The sequence below is a fragment of the Vulpes vulpes genome, chromosome 12, assembly GCF_048418805.1.
Source record: "Vulpes vulpes isolate BD-2025 chromosome 12, VulVul3, whole genome shotgun sequence".
Lineage (NCBI taxonomy): Eukaryota > Metazoa > Chordata > Mammalia > Carnivora > Canidae > Vulpes > Vulpes vulpes.
In genome coordinates this window covers 24,212,043-24,229,595 of record NC_132791.1, presented here as the reverse complement: position 1 = coordinate 24,229,595, position 17,553 = coordinate 24,212,043, and the positions used below count along the sequence as shown (strand labels likewise).

Sequence of the window (17,553 nt, the reverse complement as noted above, 5' to 3'; positions counted from 1 at the left end):
CCCGCCCCACTTATCTGGAGCCCCGCCCCGCGCCCTTCCCCGAGGCCACGCCCCTGATGCCGGCCTGCCTGCCACCTCCGACCTCCCGAAGCTCTCCTTCCCCGGAAGGCCGCCCTGAAAACCCGGAAAAAGAGTCGGGAAACTCCAATAGGCACTTTGCGCCTGCGCATGCGGGGGCCGGAAGTCAAGGCGAGGGCGGAGGTGACTCTGCTTCCGTTTCTAGTTTTGCTCCAGTGTTTGGGTTTTCTTCGTGGCCGCCCAAGATGAACCGATTCTTCGGAAAAGCGAAACCCAAGGCTCCGCCGCCCAGCCTGACTGACTGCATTGGCACGGTGGGCACTTGACGCCACATAACTAGATTCTGGGACTCTTGACGCTCCCGACCCCGCCCACCCTCGGTTCTGGCTCCTACTCCTCCATTCCGTTCCCGGTCCCGGACACCTCGGCCCTCTCCACCTCACCTTCGTGCCTGTTACCCAGGTCATTCCTGACGCCACAAACCAGGGACCCCTAACCCTACTTGCACCCAACCCCTTCTGAGGCCTGCTGCTCTTTCTTTTCTTACTCGCTCTTTCTTTCTACCCCAACCAGCTGTAGGCCCGCATCCTTCCCCCCTCTTTTATCCTCCATCTCTCTCCCACATCAGGATCCTCAACTTGATATCCTAGGTCAACGTATCCGTACTCCCATCCTGGATCTCAGTAACAGGAAATTCAGAACTCTGGCCCCTCACATTAAGCTACCACCCTGTCTCTAAGCGAATAGCATTAGATTTACAAAGCCCACTTCTCACACACCTCCTGGTTGAGCCCACAGCCTGACTAGTCTCTGATGGTAGGGGAATATCAGCTCAGCCCATTGATCCCCCAAGTTCTTTTCTGCTCAAGCACACTTGAAAGGATCCCTAGAACATGAGAATCGGAAGGGTGGAGTATAGTTTATAAAAGCCCCCCAGTGTTTCTGACTAGGAATCTCCCCCAGTTGGGAACCACTTTTCCACCCTTCTTTCCTCCCCTGCCCCTTCCCATGTAAGTGTATTGTCATAACTACCACTATTTCCTTAAGGTGGACAGCAGGGCAGAATCCATTGACAAGAAGATTTCTCGACTGGATGCTGAGCTCGTGAAGTATAAGGACCAGATCAAGAAGATGAGAGAGGGTCCAGCCAAGGTAAGGTAGGCGGCAGCTGCAGAAGGTGCTGCAAAAGCCTAGTTTGAGCACCTATGGAAGTAGGGCCCTGTGGTAGTCTGGTAAGGAGAAAACATGTGAGGGTGTATCCTTCAGGGAAGAGGGTTTGCAGCTTGATACAAGAGGAAGGCTGACATTAAGTCTGGTGGAGAGAACATGCTGACCACTCGTCCAGAAGCATGTCCATGGGAATTAATATATTCTGCTGAGAAGGTGGCAATCTCAGAACAGTGAGTGCCAGGCTGGTCAGGTTAGGTGGGTATAATAGACTGGTTAAGGAAAGGCATGCTGGGGAAATTACTAAACTAGTCATCTGGAGACCAGGGTTCTATTAGTAACACCATCACTATCTACTAGACATGGCTGTCATAAAGTCTCAATATCTTATTTTCGTCTTCTATTAGGTAGAAATATAGATTACTATATTTAAGTTCATGGACTGTGGCTATAGAACTACTTTTTTCTCTGACTCTAACTCATTCACTACTTGAGCTAAGTTACCTAGCATCACTGAACCTCAGTTTCCCCTGTCTGGAAAATGGGCATAACATCTACTTTTAGTGTAAAGATTAAATGAGGTAATTCATATGACCTACATAGCGCTGTGTCTGGTACATAGAAACGTTCATAAATAATAAATGTTAGATATTATGATCTGTGAGATAATACCTGCTTTTCCTGGAACTTCATTGGAGAAGACAAAATACAATGATTTATGGAACAGTATAGAAAGGGAGGTGACAAAAGGCTCTTCTCAGCCATCTTAGTTGGATAGCATGGAATGAAGAGTGACCAGAGGCAGGAAAGCTCATCCGAACTTGACATGAAAGCCTAAACCATAGTGACAATCATGAAAATGATAGGAAAGCAATCACTTTGCAAATTAGTTCTGAAAATCAGTAATGAAATGACTGCATGAAGAGACAGAGAGGAAATGTAAGGTTGATCTAAAGATTCTTAACCTAGAGAAGTGTGAGATTAGTGGGACCATTGTTAATAATATTAATAAGAGCAGATTGAGGAGTTTGGACATGTTGAGTTTTATTGGACAGCCAAGTTGGCTTTGAGAGGATGTCCAAGTTGGGAATCTCCCTGAGGCAACTGGATATACAAATAGGCACTATTGGGGGTTGCCATGGAAAGAATATGTACTAGGAAAGGGGAATGCAGTTTAGTACCCTGAGATGTGGGATGCAAAGAAAGAGATGAGCTGAGGCCTAAAGACTATGTTTAGGGGGCAGCCTGGGTGGCTCAGCGGTTTAACATCGCCTTCAGCCCAGGGCATGATCCTGGAGACCCGGGATGGGGTCCCTCGTCGGGCTCCCTGCATGGGGCCTGCTTCTCCCTCTGCCTGTGTTTCTCCCCCGCCCCCCGTCTCTCATGAATAAATAAATAAAATATTAAAAAAAAAAAAGACTATGCTTAGGAGGTGAAGAAGAGGCCAGGAGCCACTATGTCTACAACTTTGAAGAAGAGAATAAGTAGATATGTAAGTCTGAGGATATGGGAGATTTCTTTTACTATGTGTGTGTTTTCTACTTCTTTTCATTAAAATCTGTTTTTCTCCCCCAGAATATGGTCAAACAGAAAGCCTTGAGGGTTTTAAAGCAAAAGCGGATGTAAGTTATAAGTGTAACCTCCTTTCTTCCAGCAGGTTTAACTAAAAGGGAAATGGTCTTTTATTCTTCAGTTTTTCATACTATTTTATAAGCATTCCTGTTTAATTGCAAATTTCATTTACATATCTGGTGAGCTGGGTTTTTCTCTCCCTGCATGTTTAGCACTATCTGTTGCAGCACTATCCATCTAAACAGAACTTTTTGTTATGATAAAGATGTTCTGTATCTGTACCATTCAGTACATCTGTACCATTAGCCAAATGTGGCTGGTGTGACTGAGGAAGTGTTAATTTTAACAATTTAAGTAGCCGTATGTGGCTAGTGGCTTCTATATTGGGCTGCTCAGTTCTATAGGGTTATTCCATATTTATTTAATTAGAGAATGCATTTCTGTTTGTCTGTAAAATTGAGAATCCTGAATACTTGGTTTCTCCCACCAGAATAGATTTAAGTGTCCTTAATTTATTTTCAGTGACTGTCTCAGTGTTTGAGCAGAAGCCAAATAGCATCTTTGGTGCTTACTCTTGTGGGCTGTTCAGATGATGAGATCTTCTGCAGAGTTGCAGGGGTCAGATGTAAGCAGCTTATAAGGAATCAGAAAGGTTGTTGATATTTCTATTTTTATTTTTTAAATCCTTTTTTATCAGATACCACCTTCCTCCTTTTAAATTAGACAAAATTGGAAGAAGAAATTATAATGCCTTAAAGTGATGAGAGCATCGTAAAACTATTCCTTCTTAGTAGATAGCACTGCAGTTTTTAAGTAACTTTTTTTAGCAAAAGGAATGCATATTCATCATAGATGCTTGGAAAATACATAAACATGAACAGAAGAAATCATTTATCTGGATTCCTACTACCAGAAATATCCATTTTTGGAATGCTGATTTCTTACAGTTTCTTATCTCTGCATGCACAGGCACGGAATCTATGCATGTAGCTTTTTAGAAGACAAATTATATTATGTATATATAGGTTGTCCTTTTCCACATTATATCATAAGCATTTCTCTCCTTTTATACATTCTTTAGAAACTTTATATTTTTTATTGAGGTGATGATAATTTCACCACCATTTGCCTGTACCATGAATTGACCAATTTTCAGTTAGATGGTTGCCAAATATTGTATAAAGACCATAATGACCTAAGTCTTTGAGGTAGTATTATACTACCTCTATATCTTTGATATAGAACTTTATTTTAAAAAAACATTTTGAGCACCAGATATTACATCAGGCCAGATGAATTACCTAATTATGGATACAAGATTAGTAAAAAATAATACCTATCCTCAAGAAGTTCAGTCTACTGGAAAAACAGTTTAGTTTTATGTATGAAGAGCCTTAAAAATCGTCTTACCCTTTGCCCCAAGAATTCTACTTCTGGGAATTTATCATAGAAGTCATTTGAAACATCATAAAGACATATTATGGGTATGTAGTAATGTAGAAAACAGCAAAGGCTATAATATTAAGTGGAAAATAGTCTCATAACTAAGATACAAAGACAAAGTATTGGAAGGGTACATCAAATGATATTTGTGCTAGAGTGATTAAATTGTTTTTGCCAGTTTTTCTGTATACTTAATTTTTAAAAGTTTTTTTAAAGAAAATTCCTATTTACTGTTAGAGATACTTTCTTCCTGAGGATTTCTATCTGGCTCACATTTACCATTCTTAATTGATTCTAAAAAGGTATGAGCAGCAGCGGGACAATCTTGCCCAACAGTCATTTAACATGGAACAAGCCAATTACACCATCCAGTCATTGAAGGACACCAAGACCACGGTATTTCCATAGCACCCTTTCCCATGATTTTATTATTTTACTCTTTTGTTCTTTTCCCATAGTATTTAAAAGACAGTTTCACCAACACGGCCTTTTAAGACATTGTGCTCTCTCTTACCTTTTTTTAGGTTGATGCTATGAAACTGGGAGTAAAGGAAATGAAGAAAGCATATAAACAAGTGAAAATTGACCAGATTGAGGTGAGATATATACTAGTTTCTGCAAGTATGTACACTAGTTTTAGAAAGAATCCAAGTGAATGTGTACATGATGGAAAGAACACAGATGATGGATTGAATCTTGGGCTTGCCGTTTACTAACAGGATAACTTTGGGAAAGGGTACCAGATGTCTCTGTCTTCTTGTTAACGCAAGATCCTTCTTTTTTTTTTTTTTTTTTTTTTTTTTTAAGATTTTATTTATTTCTTCATAAGAGACAGAGAGAGAGAGAGAGAGGCAGAGACAGAGGGAGAGGGAGAAGCAGGCTCCCTGTGGGGAGCTTGATGCGGGACTCAATCCCAGGACCCTGATCATGACCTGAGCTGAATGCAGACTCTTAACCACTGAGCCACACAGGCATCCCTAACACAAGGATCCTAATGCCCTACCCAGTTATTGTGAGGATGAAATAAATGAGCTTGTGGATCTATGCACGTGATACCTGGCACATACTAGACACTCAGTAAATAAGCAGCCAGTTTCCTATTAGAGACTTCTAACTCACTTAATGATTTTGAGTCTCTTTCCTCAATTGTAAAGTAGTAATGTTGTTACCCATCTCCTAGGATTGTCACAAGTGTTAAATGAGGATATATGTGTCAGATGTTTAACACAGTTCCTGGAGTAGAGCTGGTTCCCTTTTCTAGTAATTCTCTTTAGATTTTTTTTTTTTTTTAAGAGTTTCTTTATTTCATGAGAGACACACAGAGAGGCAGAGACATAGGCAGAGGGAGGGGTAGCATGCTCCATGCAGGATCCCAATGTGAGACTTGATCCTGGAACTCCAAGATCAGGTCCTGAGCCGAAGTCAGATGCTCAACCACTGAGCCACCCAGGCATCCCTACATTTTTTAAATTCAATTTGCCAACATCTAGTATAACACCCAGTGCTCATCCTATCAAGTGCCCTCTCCTCAATGCTCATCACCCAGTTACCCAATCCCCCCATCCACTTGTTCACTGTTATATCCCATACCTTAAACAGTGCCTGGCCATAACTGGTGCTCAGAAAGTTTTTGATAGTTGATAAACAAATGAACAAGAAAAGTTAAAGTTGCTAAAGCAGTTCTGCCTAATTCAAGCAGTATTTGTTGGTTGAGTACTTACTGTCTTCCTGGCATTTTACTGCTTCTGAAGAAGTATTCTCTGAGAGTGTGGATCTTTAGTACAAGTGAAGGCATTCCTCCCATCTTAGTTTTTTTCAAGCACCCCTCCTTGGACTGCCTGTGACTGTCTGTCTTTCTTTCTTTTTTTTTTTTTTTAAGATTTTATTTATTTATTCATAGAGATGCAGAGAGAGAGGGGGGCAGAGACACAGGCAGAGGGAGAAGCAGGCTCCATGCAGAGAGCCTGACGTGGGACTCGATCCAGGGTCTCCAGGATCACGCCCTGGGCTGCAGGTGGCACTAAACCGCTGTGCCACTGGGGCTGCCCTGTGGCTGTCTTTCTAAACTTCCACCAGTCTTTGCTTACACGGAGTTCAGCTCAGTGACATCTTCCAGGACATTTACTGAGAAAATGTTCTGTGTATATTTGTCTTATTTGTACAATATTATTTGGTAATATAATGAAACTGAATTTTCATTCAGTTTGCTGATCCACCTAGGCATCCCAATGTTTTCTTTTTTTAAAGTGTTTTTCGTTTTACTTTCTATCATCTTCACTTTTAAATGGAAAAACAGACCTCCAATTTGCAGGCCAAGAGGAGTTCTCAAATGTTTTCCATTGCTCTAAAAATTCTGAAGGATAGGGACGCTTGGATGGCTCAGCCGTTGAGTGTCTTCCTTTGACTCAGGGCGTGATCCTGGAGTCTCAGGATCGAGTCCCACATCGGGCTTCCTGCATGGAGCCTGCTTCTCCTTCTCTCTCTGTCTGTCTCTCTTTCTCTCTGTGTTTCTCATGAATAAATAATAAAATCTTAAAAAAACATAAAAATAAAATTTATGAAGGATAAATGGTGCCAGTTTGGACTTTCTGTATTACCACCACTAATCTGTTTGCTTTCTGTGGAAATTTCAATCTGTGAAGAGCACGTTGATACTCTGCATATCCTTAACACAATGGAAAATATATAGTGTTAAGTGCTTAGTGTTTTACAAATATTACAATAAAGTCTTAGAAAACCTTCTAAGGTATGGCTATTAACAATCTCATTTTACAGATTAGAAAATTATGGCTTAGAGACTTTATTTCTCACTAAGTAAGGCAAAATTAGAGCTTGCATATGTCTGATTCCAGAGTCTGTGCTCCTAACCATTATATTAGCTGTTCTATATTATGCTGTAGCACTTCTCAGATTGGTTTTACATTATTTCTGGCCTTGTAGTCTTCCAGTTAATCACAGGTAGATCATTCACAGATGACTTATGCTCTCAGTCAATTATTTTCACTAGCCTGGTTTTGGGTATCAAGCCTATCCCAATTCCATTTCTGTTTCTCCATCCAGGGTGGGCCTAGTACAACTTTTTGTACCACTCAGTTGTTTCCACTACTGTCCTTTTTTTTCCCTACACAGTGTAGTCAGTCTTTGGCTGACTTAAGATTAATTTGCTTGTCCCTATTACTTGCTTTTCTCCATAAACTAGAAAGATGTTGGTAGTGTAGATGCTGCTGGATTCATTGTTTTAGGTAAACTTTCTGTAATGACAAATTGCTGATGGGCATCTGTTCTTGCAGTAGGATTTTAGATTTCCATGAAGCACTTTATTTTTTTTTTAATTTTATTTATTTATGATACAGAGAGAGAGAGAGAGAGAGAGGCAGAGACACAGGCAGAGGGAGAAGCAGGCTCCATGCACCAGGAGCCTGACGTGGGATTCGATCCCAGGTCTCCAGGATCGCGCCCTGGGCCAAAGGCAGGCGCTAAACCACTGCGCCACCCAGGGATCCCCCATGAAGCACTTTAAGTTCAAATGCAAGATCACCAATTTAATTCTCTCTCTCTCTCTCTTTTTTTTTTTTTTTTTTTTTAAAGATTTCATTTATTTACTCATGAGAGACACAGAGAAAGAGGCAGAAACATAGGCAGAGGGAGAAAGGGAGAAGCAGGCTGCCTGCAGGGAGCCCGATACAGGACTTGATCCCAGAACCCTGGGATCACACCCTGAGCCAAAAGCAGATGCTCAACCACTGAGCCACCCAGGCGTCCCTAATCTTTTTTTTTTAAGCTTATGTATATTTTTTGTAGTGATCTCTACACCTAGCGTGGGGCTCAAACCCACAACCCCAAGATCAAGACTTGCATGCTCTTCTGACTGAACTAGCCAGGCACCCCAATTTAATTCTTCTTTATTTTTGAATTTACATTTTACTGCCAAAAAGGAGGATTATGTGGGTCATTGGCATTCATAGTTATTGTTGGGGGGAATCTTCAGTTTTGTGATTTCTAAATAATTCATTAAGCTCTCTCATATTTTTAATTGGAAGGGGTTTTCAGGAGTTATTCAAACCTGTCCTTTTAAGGAGCATCTGCTCAGTGGCTAGCTAAAAAGAGTCACTAGGTGAGGACTAGTTATGGTAAGGGAAGGAAACCAATAGTTGTTGAGAACAGGTATGTACTTAGCATTTTACATACATTACCTTTTTAAAAATTCCTGTTTCTAAGATTCAGAGGAGAAAGTAGAGTGGGGAGTGGTTAGAGGAAAAATAGTAAGAAATGAATGAAAGCTGTCATGTATATTTCTATAAGGACTTACAAGACCAACTAGAAGATATGATGGAAGATGCCAATGAAATCCAAGAAGCGCTGAGCCGTAGTTATGGCACCCCAGAATTAGATGAAGATGACCTAGAAGCAGGTATGTTGTGGGAAAAGCAATTAGGAAAAAAAAGGTTTAGAGTCTGAAAGGAGTAACTTCTTGGGACCTTCTCCCAAATGCTTGGGTTCTGTGAGAGTTAGTTTATGGTACAGCTTCTGGGCAAAGAGCTTGTGAGGCAGGCATGTCAGAGTTGCATGCTCCACTGACTCAGGGAAGGTCAAGCTACAGAGGGAAGTCGGGGCAAAGGTGTCTGCTTACCTCGTACTTGGTATCTAATTACTACCCTTCCATGCCATTTTCCTTTGGATTTTGTTCTCCCTGTTTTTGAGTCTTCTCCCTCAGAACAGCAAAGCAGATCAAGAAACAGTCACTGGCAAATACTTAGTGTACATCTACCATATGCCAGGTACTGTGTTAGGTGCTGGGGGTTCAACATTAAAGAAAGCTAATATGGTCCCTGCATTCATGAAGTTTCTCTAGCCAGAGAAAAAAACTGCTTGTTTCAAGCAATCAATTACAAGAGCACAAACTATTGGGAAGGAGAAGTATGGGGTACTATGGAGCACATGGCTAGAGAATTTAACCTAGTTGGGAGTGGGGAAAGGCATGGATCCTGAAGGATGAGTAGAGCTTAGCAGGAAAAAAAAAATGGGAGGGGTTGTTGAATGGCCTTAGGAAGAGGAATCTCTCCCCAAAGAGAACAAAAACACTGATTTGAAAAAATACATATACTCCTATGTTTATTGCAGCTTTGTTTTTAATAGCCAAAATATGGAAGCAGCCCAAGTATCTATCCACAGATGAAATGATAATGAAGGTGTAGATATACGCAGTGGAATATTACTTAGCCATAAAAAAGAATGAAATTTTGCCATTTGCAACAACATGGAGTCCAACATGGTTGGATCTAGAGGTTATAATCCTAAGTGAAATAAGTCCGACAGAGAAAGACAAAAACCATATGATTTCACTTATATGTAAAATTTAAGAAACAAACAAAAAAAGAGAGAAACAAAAAATCAGACTCTTTTTTTTTTTTTTAAATCAGACTCTTAACTATAGAGAACAAACTGGCTAGAGGAGAGGTGGGTAGAGGATGGGAGAAATAAGTGAAGGGGATTAATAGTACACTGGTCTGTAATGAGCACTGAATAATGTATGGAATTGTTGAATCACTGTATTGTATACCCGAAACTAATATAACAATTAATTATACTGGAATTTTAAAAATACATAAAAATCTTTAAAAAAAAATAGTGGCTGAGACAAAAGGTGGTAGTAGTGGAAAAAGAGAAGTGGATATGGAAGAGGGGAGGTCAAGGATGTCTATCAATGTCTAGCGTGAGTAACTAGGTAGATGACAGAACCACCTCACACTGGATTTGTCACATGATTCCTTTGTCTCAGTTGTTCTCCTCTTCCCTCACTCCTCTTCTTCTTCCCTTCTTCTCCTCCTTCTCTCTCTCTCACTCCGTCTCTTCCCCCCCCACCCCTGTTCCTTCTCTCTCCCCATTCTGTTTTTGCCTAGAACCTTATATTTTATTCCCATTAATTTGTTTCCCATCCTGAATTTCCCCTGATAAATCTCTACCTGTCATTCTTCTTGGTCACTTCCAGCCCACTTTACCATAGACTTATATTTTTAAAGTTTTTTTTTTTTTAAATTTTTATTTATTTATGATAGAGAGAGAGAGAGAGAGAGAGAGGCAGAGACATAGGCAGAGGGAGAAGCAGGCTCCATGCACCGGGAGCCCGACGTGGGATTCGATCCTGGGTCTCCAGGATCACGCCCTGGGCCAAAGGCAGGCGCTAAACCGCTGTGCCACCCGGGGATCCCTTTTTTAAAGGTTTTATTTATTCATTCATAAGAGACAGACAGAGAGAGAGAGAGGCACAGACACAGGCAGAGAGAGAAGCAGGCTCCATGAGGGAGCTTGATGTGGGACTCCAGGATCATGACCCTGGTGCCCCAATTGTAGTGAAATGCTGACTGTTTCGATCTCAGAGTTGGATGCACTGGGTGATGAGCTTCTGGCTGACGAAGACAGTTCTTACTTGGATGAAGCAGCATCTGCACCTGCAATTCCAGAAGGCGTTCCCACTGACACAAAGAATAAGGTGAAAGCTTTTTTTTCTTTCTGTAAGCTATGCCAAATGGTAAAGGTTTTATGCCGGATCACCAATTTGGGAATCTATAAGGTAGTCTTAAGTTAGAACAAGGAAAGACTGTCTCAGTCATTATTTGGAGACCCTTTGCATTGGACTGTGGACAGATCATGCCCTTTAGTGTACTGATGCCCAGGAGTGTTTTGTACATTAACAATTTTTATAATATACATAATTACCCTTGTGAGTTTTGCACTGGGTTCCACTTAGAGATTTTAGACAGCATTTCCTGGAAAAGTATCACTAACACATGCATGAACCATGCCAGGCAGCAGCATGACAGAAAGTTTTATCTTTCATACTCATTGCTTAATTGTAGTGTGGATTTTTTATATAAAGATTAATAATTTAAGTATAAAACTTAGTGTAGGAAGATTCTCATTTAACAAGGTAAAGAATCAGGACACCTAGGTTTAAGTTTCAGCCCTGCCACTAACTGTCTTTGAGACCTTGGCAAATCACTTAACTGTTTTGAACTTTTCTGTTCCTTAATCTCTAAAATGCAGATGATTATAAGTATCTCACATAGTTGTGTAGACCAAGTTAGATCCTGTATGTAAAAGGACTTTGTAAGGGCATATGATGTAATGAGCACTGGGTATTATATAAGGCTGATGAACCACTGACCTTGACCTCTGAAAATAGTAGTACGTGATATGTTAATTAATTGAGTTTAAATTTTTTTTTTAATTTTTTTTTTAATTTTTTATTTATTTATGATAGTCACAGAGAGAGAGAGAGAGGCAGAAACACAGGCGGAGGGAGAAGCAGGCTCCATGCACCGGGAGCCTGATGTGGGATTCGATCCCGGGTCTCCAGGATCGCGCCCTGGGCCAAAGGCAGGCGCCAAACCGCTGCGCCACCCAGGGATCCCGAGTTTAAATTTTTTAAAGATAGTAAAAGAGAGACTTTCTGAACTGAAAGCCCTGTCCAAAGCTGCATGGTTGTCATTATTAGAAACAGATAAAATTCTGTTACTTATGAAATTCTGTCCACTCCATCTTAGTTCCTGATGTCATTTTTTTCTATTGCCGTTTATCCTGTGTTTCCCTTATCTCCCAACATGTACACTGAATGCGCAGAGTCCTTGAGTAAGAGCCAGTCTCTGCTCTGCCTTTATTCCTGTATGACTTAGAGCCAATTAAAAAAATATATTTCTTTTAAAAAGAAAGAGTCGGGGATGGGTGTTGCAGAAGCGGGGATTCCTCAAGCAGACATCCCCCTCCGTGCAGAGCTTGATTCAGGGCTTAGTCTCATGACCTGCGTCAAAACCAAGAGTCAGATGCGCAACCAACGGAGCCACCCAGGTCACCCAACTTGGAGCGAGTTAGATATTCTTGTTTTCTCTCTGAAGCTTGCCAGTTTTTCCCACCTATGAAATGTGAGGAGTAAAAGGTGGGGAGTAGCTAATTTCTCCAAATGTGCATCTTCCTCCACTTTACCCCTCTTACTCCATGAGTCCAGGGTAATCTTACCTTTCTCAACTGCTCATTCCACCCCACCCCATCCCTGCCTCTGACCATGTCAAGGTTCCAGGCACATAGGTTGCTTTTTCTCAGCATACCTGAAATAATTTTTATTAATGCTACCTACCACGACTCACCTTTTTAAATACCCTGTAGCATCTGTGTTTCTATCTTCTATTTTCTGCTTTAAGAAGATCACAGATTCCTGAGTTAACTGTGCAATTGAGGTGTGGTTTCTTAATTGATAGTGGTCTCACTGCCCATAAGTTTGTAGTAAAGTACGATATAGAAGTAACTGTCTATCCTAGGGCACTGCTTCTTTAAGGATTGGGAAGCTACAAAAGGTAGTGGTTCACTTTAGGAATCAGAGTGAAAATGAATCTGGAGACAAGGACGAACTCCTTAGCCTTTCCTGCCAGACCTTTCCCGTGCCCTTCCCCTTCGTAGGTTTTACTCTTAAACTATTTCTCTTCCTCTACCCTACAGACAGCCACCCCACCCGTTTTGAGCTTTTCCAGTCTTTTCTTGGTTTATCACTTCCCCCTTTACCTTTCAGGAAAATGCTTTCTCATCTCAGGGAGAGTTTGGTGTTCATTGGTTAAACACTCAGAAATGAGTTTTGACTACTAAATATTTGTAATCATTTATGTTATCAATTGAAAACCAGTGGTACTGAACTTTGCTTTCTTTTCACAGGATGGAGTCCTGGTGGATGAATTCGGATTGCCACAGATCCCTGCTTCATAGACTTGCATCATTCAAGTACATCGTGTAAAATAAACACATTATGTAGGAAATATTTATCTTTCCAAATTTACCATAACAGAGTTAGGTTTCTTTCCTTTCTCCAAAGGAGAGTTTAATTACATTGCTCTTTTATTTTTTTCCGTTAAGAGATTCATTGTTTGGGGGATGCTTTCTTCATACTAAATTTTTATTTCCTTTCTCTTACGAAAGACTAACTTACTTAAAAGTGTCAGTGGCTATTTATGACTTGTTTTCATTTATTAATAATAATTTGAAATAAAACCAAGGAAATTGAATCTTTCAATTCTAAAATAGTGTAACTCCACAGTCTCATATTGTCCTGACATTGGTAAGAAAAAGATGAGATTATTGGGACTGTTCATACTATGATTCAAAACCATTTTCTATTGTGGTATTATAGGTTGGTTAAAGTGATAGCCTTTTTTGATGGGTTTTATTGTGTCTTGTGAGTAAATCATTACTATGTCTGATATTGGAATGGAATTTATCACTACTGTATCATGAGTGGATATTTTGATTCTGTGGTTCCCTCAGTATTACAGCCTGACTTGTAATCAATAATGACTATTTCTTGATATTTAATGTATAGGACATTTATTTATACTCAATAAATATTTTTCAAAAGGATATAATTTTAATAATATCACTTCAGCTTAAAACTTCTGGTACAGAAAAAACAATATAAGTTTAATGTTGATTTGCCTCAAAACTTTATTGCAGAAATGAAATATAACTGCTAGCATCAGAGGAAAGAACAAAGAACAATCCAGGCCTGGGCCCTGGTCTACCATCTAATAACTAAGCAGCATACTCACTTTGCTAAACTTCTATTTCCTTATTAGTACAATCATGCTTATCTTACAGGCTTTTGCAAGGAATAATTGAGGTAATGAGTATAGTTGACTCTTAAATAATACAGGTTTGAACACAATCCACTCCTATGTGGATTTTTTACGGTACAGTATTGTAAATATTTTTTTTCTTCTTTATGATTTTCTTAATAACATTTTCTCTTCCCCAGCCTACCTTATTGTTTGTTTGTTTGTTTGTTTTAAAGATTTTATTTATTTATTCATGAGAGACACAGAGAGAGAGGCAGAGACAAAGGCAGAGGGAGAAGCAGTCTCCATACAGGGAGCCCGATGTGGGACTCGGTCCTGGGACTCCAGGACCATGCCCTGGGATGAAGGCAGGAGCTAAACCGCTGAGCCACCCAGGGATTCCCTCTAGCCTACTTTATTGTAAGAATACAATACATAATACATGTAACATACAAAATATGTGGTGGTGTTTATGTTATTCATAAGGGTTTTGGTCAACAGTAGGCTATTAGTTAAGTTTGAGGAGAGTTAAAAGTTCTATGCAGATTTTCGACTGTGCCCTATTCCCCACATTGTTCAAAGGTTAACTGTACTTTGCAACTTGCTATTCTCATATGAGGGCTGTTAACAACAACAAAAATAGCGGCTTCATCCTTTTCTACAGCCAGTCCAAACTCCTGCTCAATTTCAGGGTCTTAATGATCCATTAATGGCAACTAATCTCATCCTCTCAAGAAGCCTTCCTATGGGAGCAAACATTGTACTATTCATCATTACCTTCTTGAAACCTTCCTTGGCTTCTCTACAGTTTCTCATTCAGCTCTTTAAATACTTCTTCCATTATAGTTTCAACCTTGGATTTGAGATATATCACAAGGTATATCCTTGGGACACCTGGGTGGCTCCGTGGTTCAGCATCTGCCTTTGGCTCAGGTCGTGATCCCAGGATCGAGTCTCACTTCAGGCTCCCTGCATGGAGCCTGCTTCTCCCTCTGCCTATGTCTCAACCTCTCTCTCTCCCTGTCTCTCATGAATAAATAAATAAAATCTTTTTTAAAAATCTGACATCCAAATTAAGTTTATTGTCTTGGGATTCACTCTCAGCAAACATTCCTGCTCTATTTCTTATCTTGCCAATGTTACCAGTGTTCCATATACCACCAGTTTTAATGGGTGATATTTAGTCCTCCAACTAGACCTCTTTAGTACATTGGATACTAGTGAATCATTCTAACAAAATTTCTACTCCTTTGTTTTTGTGACAATGTATGGGTTTTCCTGTTCTTCTGACTATTGCCTCGAAAACTCCTTTCTGAAATCCTCATCTCTCCAACTCTAATGTTAGTTACTCCTCAGGATTCTAACTTTAATCCACCATACTTCTTTCTCTGATCACTTATATTTACCGAGCTCAACTATTCTCATGGCATTAACTGCTGACTTCTAAATCAGTACTGCTGTTCCAGATCTTGCCCCTGAGTTTCAGAATCTCTTCAAGTGCAGCTGTTTGCCTAGCATTATTTGAATGTTCTTGAAGCCAACAAACACTTCATATTCAAGTTGTCAAGACAACCATTACCTTTCCCTCAGACCTGAATCTTCTCCTGTTTTCCCAGCCTCATTCAGGTGATAGAACCATTATCCTCCCTCGTTTGAAACAGAAAGCTCTTGAGTTATTCTTGATGCCTACATTTTGCCTCACCCTACACATTGAATTAATCATCAAACCCTTCTTTTAACCCCAAGTGTTTCTTAACTCCAACCCCTCCTCTCCTTTCTTCTTTCAACTCTCCTTAACCTAGACATCTATCCCATAGTCTTTTGGAATTAATGACTTACTTTCTCTTCATGCATAGTTTCAGTTCCTCAAGTCCATTCATCACATACAGCTATATTTATCTTTTTAAAATACAAATCTGACCTGGTCACTACTTAAAGTCTTTCATGGTTTCCTGACACCTCCAGCAAGACATACAAAGCTGCTTGTGACTTGGCCACTGCCTCTCTATATTGGTTTATTGCTTAGTCTTTTCAGAACAACATTCTCTGGGATGCCTGGCTGGCTTAGTTGGTAGAGCACGTGACTCTTGATCTTGGAGTTGTAAGTTTGAGCCCATGTTTGGTGTAGATATTACTTTAAAAATAAAATCTTGGGCAGCCCCGGTGGCACAGCGGTTTAGCACTGCCTGCAGCCCAGGGCGTGATCCTGGAGACCCTGGATCGAGTCCCATGTTGGGCTCTCTGCATGGAGCCTGCTTCTCCCTCTGCCTGTGTCTCTGCCTCTCTCTCTCTGTGTCTCTATGAATAAATAAATAAAATCTAAAAAAAATAAATAAATAAAAATAAAATCTTTAAGGGGATCCCTGGGTGGTTCAGTGGTTTGGTGCCTGCCTTTGGCCCAGGGCTTGATCCTGGAGTCCTGTCCTGGGATCGAGTTCCATGTTGGACTCCCTGCATGGAGCCTGCTTCTCCCTCTGCCTGTGTCTCTGCCTCTCTCTCTCTCTCTCTTTCTCTCCCTGTGTGAGAGAACAAATGAATAAATGAATAAAATCTTTAAAAAATAAAATTTAAATATATATATACATATATATTTTTTAAAAGAACAGAGGTGCCTGAGTAGCTCAGTCAGTTGGGCATCCAACTCTTGATTTCAGCTCCGTTCATGATCTCAGGGTGGCGAGATTGAGCCCCATGTCGAGCTCCATGCTCAGTGAGCATCTACTTGGATGTTCTCTCCCTCTGCTACTCCCCCCATTTATGTGTGCTATTTCCCTCTCTCTCTCAAATGAATAATTTTTTTTAAAAGAACATTCTTTAAAAAAATAAAAATAAAAGAACATTCTCTTTAAAAAAAAAAGATGGAGAAATTTTAAGTTTTTATTTATTTCTTCATTTAAGTAATCTCTGTACCCAATGTGGGGCTCAAACTCATGACTCCAAGATCAAGAGTTGCATGTTCTGGGCAGCTCCGGTGGCTCAGTGGTTTAGCGCCACCTTCCGTCCAGGGCATGATCCTGGAGACCTGGGGTTGAGTCCCATGTTGGGCTCTCTGCATGGAGCCTGCTCCTTCCTCTGCCTGTGTCTCTGCCTCTCTCTCTCTCTCTCTCTCTCTCTCTCTCTCTCAGAAATAAATAAATAAAATCTTAAAAAAAAAAAAAAAAAAAGAGTTGCATGTTCTTCCAACTGAGCCAGCCAGGCATCCCAACAATCTCTTTCTTTTACAGAACTGCCTCCCAATATAACTGTGATTATTTCAAAAATATCTATTAGAGTAGCCCTACCCTTACTCTTCTGAGCAATGGGAGTGGGCTTGTGACCAGGCTATGCCTGTTGAAGTTCTTTCCTCGAATTTTCTAAATGGAAACTTCGGGGAAATACTTTCTTCCCCCACCACCCAAATTCTTTGTCAGTATGAGAAGTTAAGGTATTGAGTCCAGAGAGGAGACAAGATGAGAGGCCAAATGAAAGAATCCTCATGGCACCGAGGCCTGACTTCCCATCCTTGAGATTCCCAGAGTGTTCCATGGCCCAGCAACTCTTCCTTTAAATCTGTGTACTTTCTGAGGATTCTGCCAGCAAACTCCCTTTTCTGCTTAAACTAGTTGGAATTGGGTTCCTGTCAGCTGCCAAAAAAAGGCCCCAAGCCTTTCTCTGTCCTCTGTCCCACTTTTCAATGTTATGCTATAATAATTGCTTCTAGTACCTCCACTTCCACCATAAAGTCATGATTCCCTGCTTCTAACCATACCTTTCCCTGGAG

General features: G+C 40.5%; 1 protein-coding gene across 1 annotated transcript; it reads left to right on the top strand.

Moving 5' to 3' along the window:
- The first annotated feature begins 48 nt into the window (after window positions 1-48).
- CHMP5 (charged multivesicular body protein 5) lies at window positions 49-13,599 on the top strand. Its single transcript, XM_026008972.2, has 8 exons — window positions 49-332; window positions 1,066-1,170; window positions 2,761-2,807; window positions 4,503-4,596; window positions 4,725-4,796; window positions 8,503-8,611; window positions 10,578-10,690; window positions 12,901-13,599. Exons 1-8 carry the CDS (start codon window positions 57-59, stop codon window positions 12,949-12,951), a joined length of 867 nt encoding a protein of 288 aa, XP_025864757.2. The 5' UTR covers window positions 49-56; the 3' UTR covers window positions 12,952-13,599.
- Window positions 13,600-17,553: the final 3,954 nt, after the last annotated feature.